The sequence below is a fragment of the Triticum dicoccoides genome, chromosome 4A, assembly GCF_002162155.2.
Source record: "Triticum dicoccoides isolate Atlit2015 ecotype Zavitan chromosome 4A, WEW_v2.0, whole genome shotgun sequence".
Lineage (NCBI taxonomy): Eukaryota > Viridiplantae > Streptophyta > Magnoliopsida > Poales > Poaceae > Triticum > Triticum dicoccoides.
Genome location: NC_041386.1, coordinates 566,120,526 through 566,126,525, shown reverse-complemented (window position 1 = coordinate 566,126,525; position 6,000 = coordinate 566,120,526). Strand labels below are relative to the sequence as shown.

Genomic DNA, 6,000 nt, shown 5'->3' with positions numbered 1-6,000 from the left:
CACCCCACCAGATCAGGCCGCCGGTGACGCCCTCCCGCAGATCAGGCCGCGGCTGCCGCAGGAACGGGTCCTTGAACGCCCCCGCAGGTCAGGCATCGCCCTCCAATCGCCCGGCCGCCGCACCAGCTCCTCTTCAGATCGAGAGAGAAGCGGCGCAAGATGGAGAGGCGATAGGATTTCTCGGGAGTGAGGGGTTAGAGCGAGACCCAAACCGGTTCCGCGTGATTCCTCCGATTTGGAGGTATCGGCGCATTCCGGATATGGGCCGAATATTCCCTCGGTGGGAACGAGTTGGTTCCTGTTCCAGCTACATACCAAACACAAGAACTAGGCCTTGGAACGGGTCCGACCCATGCCATTCCAGTTGATGACTGAAACCAAACACACCCTTACTGGATGGTTGCTGCTTAACATGGTTTTCGGTGTTCCATTTCTTGATGTGATTTTGCTAGTAGCTTAATATATCTTTCCTTTCCTACTTATAAAGGTTGGAGTTGATGGTGAGTTCACATGTGGGACTAACATGACAAATAAACAAGTACATTTCTAGTCACATGTGGGGCTAGCAACCTTCCAAGGGGTATAAATAAACAAATATACTTTTACTCACATGTCAGATCCAACACAAATAAACACACTTGTGAGCACAACACTCTTGTAAAACACAACAAATGTATCTCAAAATCATGCTCTTGGTTTTAGTTTCTATTCTGAACCAATTCTTCCATTCCCATTCTCTTATGTTCCAAAATTGGAAATGTTGTCTCATTTTAAATCTTAAAAAGGACCTACTATGAATGCTTAATATTCTCCAACAACTGCAGCACGATCTTTCGTTATATTTTTGCTCCTCTTTTTAACCGTCAACCACGCAACAGCCGAGTTGGTGGTCCCCTGCGGGTGACATAGAACATTGCAAACTAAAGTAGTTTTGATATAGTTAACCTTTACTTCTGTTTGGGTTTTGTATGATTTGTCTAATATCAAAATTTATTTGTTGCAGCCCTGATATCGACAAACTAACAAAGCTACTTCTGCACAACCCTTTTGTTTTAACTCTTACCGAGGTTGGTCATGCAAAGGATGACGTGGTCCCTAGAAATGTGCAACAATTTTGGGTAAGTATCTTCTGCTTCCCTTTTACATTACATCATAGGCTTGTTGATCTCACTGTTTGTACAATATTACTGTAAATCCATAGTTGACTCCAGCAGGTATTGTATACAAGTTAATATGGTTCCCTGTCCATAGCCCTTTTTTTGGGACCATTCTTAAATAATGACTGTGTCTATTTACAGTTCTTGTGCTGATTTTCTGTAGCTTTAGTGTTTTTATTTCAATACCACAGATTAAGTTACCCCCAATCTTTTGCCCACAGATTTCATGCAGTGCTAAGGATAAGATGCTTTATATCCTTTCCCTTCTGAAGTTAGAGCTTATTCAAAAGAAAGTTCTAATATTTGTGAACTCAATTGACAATGCATTCAGATTAAGATTGTTCCTGGAAAAGGTAAATTGGTACTGCTATTTGCTTCCCGTAGTGATATGGTTTGGATCTGTAACTTGTTATCTGCGCTGCTCTTTTCTTGCATAGTTTCATTTGATAGAGTTACTGATTATCATCTGGCATTTGAACAGAAATGAAATTTGAAAATTTAGATCAATTCTAGTCCAAAAATATTTAATGGGACAATAATTGAACTACCACCGTTTGGACATTGAGTATGTGAGCACCAACAGATGAATATGAATCTATCACTAAGGAGAAGTTCTGTCAAATCTGCAGCATGAAGTTTTGTCAAATCTTTTTTATTGCCATTTGAGAGATGTTATGGCATTCTTCTTAACAACTGTTCCTTCTAGGAGCATGTTCCCCACTTCATTCCTTTCGTAATAGAATACTTTGGTCATTGCTAGTTTCTCTATTCCTGTTTCTTATTTTAGATATATATGGTTGTTTATAAATTAACTAACATTTGAGGAATATGCTGTACTTTTACAGTTTGCGATAAGATCTGCAGTGTTGAATGCTGAGTTGCCACAAAATTCTCGCCTACATATTATTGAGGTAGTGCTTCTCCAGAGCCTGCCTTTTGTGTGTGTGTGTGTATGTAGATAATTGATCTTAAATTGTATTATCTTGTGTTCCCATGGTTTATCTTGTAATGAATGATACTCCCTCCATTCCAAAATAGATGACCCACCTTTGTACTAACTTTGTACTAAAGTTAGTACAAAGGTGGGTCATCTATTTTGGAACGGAGGGAGTATTAGTTTTCTTCCCTCCAATTGTTTACCAGTTAAGCTAATTAACTTTCTTGGGTTTCAGTAGATTGCTAATCAACATTTTTTACTGAGGCAGGCTTCATTTTATCCATACGCGTCAGAGGATTTCTAACAGTGTCGACTATTGGGAAAATTATAAAGGGTGCTTACTGCCTTGTAAATGTTTTATATAAAAAATATATATACCCTTTGAATTTGGTATTGTGTCTACTTAGCATCCGCAACTAGAAAACTAGATATGCACCCCTTAAAACTTGTAAAACTGGGCCACTTAACCCCCTAGGCTAGTTTTAGTGTTGGTGTTTGTCCATGATGAGGATGATGTAACCTGATTATACCTTTAGGTGCTGGTACATGGCGTGCAAACAGATCATTGCTGTTTATATCTGTTTCTATGTATTGCTAAGCCTTTTATGTTGCCCGAAGTAAAATGATACAGAAGGCTGTCAGTAAAACTTTGATACGTGACTTGTGTGACTTTCCTGATAAGCTTAGATTGCTAGCTTGCAGTTACAAGGTGATTCTGAAATATGGGAAGTCATTTAAGTATCTTTTTCTTTCTTTTAGGCTTTCAATGCTAGGCTATTCGATTACCTGATAGCAACAGATGACAATAAAACAAAGGAGGCGAAGCAAACCAATAAGGAAAGCAAAAAAGATTCAAAGGGGCCACGCAAGCATTTGCAACAAACTTTAGATGCTGAATTCGGAGTCGTCAGAGGAATTGACTTCAAAAACGTTTTTACAGTAAGTATATCTTGGTCTACTCAACCATATTGCCCAATTTAACCATGATGATTAGCGCTACCTAATTGGTTTTTATATGCTGTAAATACAACTAAGGCTAGTTGAACATATGTAAATAACTGGTGGGCAGACTATTATTTTGTTTTAAGTGCACCAATATTTACTTTGGACCTGGTGGCAGCATCAGTGTAAACTTTGAATTCACCAAGCAACTAGTGCTCATTTTTTTTCTTCCGGGGAACTAGTGCCCAGTTTGATGTAGCGAGGGGCAACCAACAAATGTTCTCTCCTTAAAATAAAAGGAAATAAGGATTTTTTAAGCTTTTTGTGGTCAGCTTCACCAATGATTCTTTTTGCGAAGCTATATTTCACCTTTCTCTGGCTTATCTGCTAAACAAAAATAGAATATGTTTTAAGAAATCAATTTCTCAGTATTCATTCGATTACGTGAGGAGGTTGAGTATAGTTGACATCTTCTGTCTGTTCTTACAAGTTCGTGGTAAAGTCGTTGCTGTTATATAGTTCAATCTTGTAATTTCTGTAATAGGTTGCAGGACTGATCTTTTTCTCTAACCCTTCTTTAGGTAGTTAATTTTGACATGCCTCCGAATCCTGCTGGGTATATTCACAGAATAGGACGGACAGGGAGGGCAAATAAAACCGGTGCATCTATATCACTTGTAAGTTCCGTTTTTACATGGTTCAGTTCAGTCACATATATTATTGTCAGAAATTGCTAACATGCTTAGTAGACCCTGTGTCTTTGGTTATTTATTTCCTCTTTCTTTTCATACTCTATTTTCAGGTTTCACCAGAGGAGGAGGATGTTTTCGAAGAGATTGAACACATGTTGCAAGATGTTGAAAAAAAGGATACCAACTGCATTTTACCTTTCCCGTTACTCACAAAAAACGCTGTCGAGTCCCTACGATATAGGACTCAGGTACGGAGTGTATTTATCTTGAATGATCTGTACTTGATTTCTCCCAAATATATTCTTAATTGCTATACCTTGTAGTGCTAGAGTAATGTTACTGAAATGTGTTCTATGTGAAATAACCCTGATTTTGGTAGCTAATGTCAATTGATATTCCTTTTGCAGGATGTTGCTAGGAGTGTGACAAGCCGTGATATACAGGAAGCACGTCGTCAAGACGTAAAGAATGAAATCCTCAATTCTGAGAAGTAAGAAAGTCCTTGTCCATCAAGGAAATAGTCAAGTGTTAGCAAAATCACATTACATGATAATGAAATCACGTAGGGAAAGGGAAATGCAGAATTGCAGTCTCCAGTCTTCTTTACAGAGTGTTTGAAAACGACATCCTAATATAATTATTAGTTGCTCCAAATAATTATCACTAGATTCGACGTGGATATATTTTTATATTTTAGTATTGTAGTTCTTGACATATTTTGTTATAAACTTGTCAAACATAGACAAGGTTTGACTTTTTGGAAAAACTAACACCTTGTATTTAGGAATGGAAGGAGTATCATTCACCAGCTATGTTCATGATGTAGCATTTAATTGATATAAGGCATCAATATATAGTATTCACAATTCTTAATATTTCATAACAAGAAACACCTTCATCCCGTAGTCATTCTGCCTTTATTCCCTTCTAACAGCAATGCCCTTTGCTTCCTTGTAGGTTGAAAGCTCATTTTGAAGAGAATCCAACAGACCTCGGTTAGATATATCAATCTTCCCCAATCTTTTTCAGAAGAGCTGTGTTGGTATTTAAATCTTACAAATGAATGATATGCTTAATCTTTCTACTCGTTTCAGATTTGCTCAAACATGATAAGTTGCTTACCAACAAATCCATTCCTGCTCACCTGCGTGATGTCCCCGAATACCTAATTGACCCCACAACGAAAGAAGCCAGCAATGCAGTCAAACTTTCGAGGGCTGCTATGGGTCTTGATAATCCCCGAAGGAAGAAAAGAATGGGATTCAGGAGTGGTTCAGGCAAAAGTAGCGATCCCCTCAGAACGTTCTCTGCCGAGGTACATTTATCCGTTCAATGTCCAAACCATTTTAGATTGAAAGACCACTGCAACTTGCAAGGTCTTTTGATACATTACGGTTCCGATCGTACATGCATTCCTTACTGCTGAACTAGTCTCATTTTATGCTACATTTGTTGATTGATAGCGAGATATCTCAACTGCATGGTTTACGAGATCCTATCTTAAATATTGGTATGCTCCTGCGCTATCCTTTGATGTATTCATATTTTTCTTGGTTCCTTGCAGGGCAAATCACGAGGACGAAGGGGAAAGGAAAGAGAAGGAGACGATAGAAGAAAGAGGAGGAAGAAGGCAGAAATCTAATGTAGCAAACAGTTCGCTATCAATTTTGCTCGGTTTTATAGACTTATTGCCTTGTATTAACTTGTATTATCTCTAGAACAAAGTCAAAGCTTAATGTGCATCATTGTACGTCGAAGTATTTTGGGTCTGTCTAGGTTCTTTCTTTGGAAGATTGTAGTATCACACACTTCCTCTTGAATCCTCGTACGAACCGCTGCCTGGAATATTTCAAGAACAAAACCGAACAAGGAGGAAGTATAATCCATCATTCTCTCTATCACAGGTTCCATAACCGGTTCTGAACGGTAGGTCACCTTCCAGTGGGAGGGCGGTCAGTAGCATATACTCACTTCCTTTGTTTCTACATGTAAGCCTTTTTAGAGATTTTAATATGGACTACATATGGATGTATATAGACATGTTTTAGAGTATAGATTCATTTAGCTTGTTCTGTATGTAGTTAATATTAAAATATTTAAAAAGAGATTTTAATATGAACTACATATGGATGTATATAGACATGTTTGAGTATAGATTCACTTATCTTGTTCTGTATGTAGTTAATATTGAAATATTCAAAAAGGCTTATATTTAGGAACGGAGCAAATAGGTTGCGGTAGGATGATTTCCTGAGTAGCACTTCATGCAGTG

At 38.0% G+C, this 6,000-nt stretch overlaps 1 protein-coding gene across 1 annotated transcript in view; it reads left to right on the top strand.

Moving 5' to 3' along the window:
* LOC119286797 (DEAD-box ATP-dependent RNA helicase 16-like) overlaps nucleotides 1–5,641 on the top strand; it is an 8,660-nt gene extending 3,019 nt beyond the window's left edge. The window contains exons 6-15 of the mRNA XM_037566249.1: nucleotides 1,004–1,118; nucleotides 1,379–1,510; nucleotides 2,003–2,068; nucleotides 2,854–3,033; nucleotides 3,618–3,713; nucleotides 3,839–3,976; nucleotides 4,136–4,218; nucleotides 4,686–4,723; nucleotides 4,823–5,043; nucleotides 5,293–5,641. Coding sequence (XP_037422146.1) covers nucleotides 1,004–1,118; nucleotides 1,379–1,510; nucleotides 2,003–2,068; nucleotides 2,854–3,033; nucleotides 3,618–3,713; nucleotides 3,839–3,976; nucleotides 4,136–4,218; nucleotides 4,686–4,723; nucleotides 4,823–5,043; nucleotides 5,293–5,370 — 1,147 coding nt within the window. The 3' untranslated portion in view covers nucleotides 5,371–5,641. The remainder of the gene's footprint in view (nucleotides 1–1,003; nucleotides 1,119–1,378; nucleotides 1,511–2,002; nucleotides 2,069–2,853; nucleotides 3,034–3,617; nucleotides 3,714–3,838; nucleotides 3,977–4,135; nucleotides 4,219–4,685; nucleotides 4,724–4,822; nucleotides 5,044–5,292) is intronic.
* The last annotated feature ends 359 nt before the right edge of the window (nucleotides 5,642–6,000 follow it).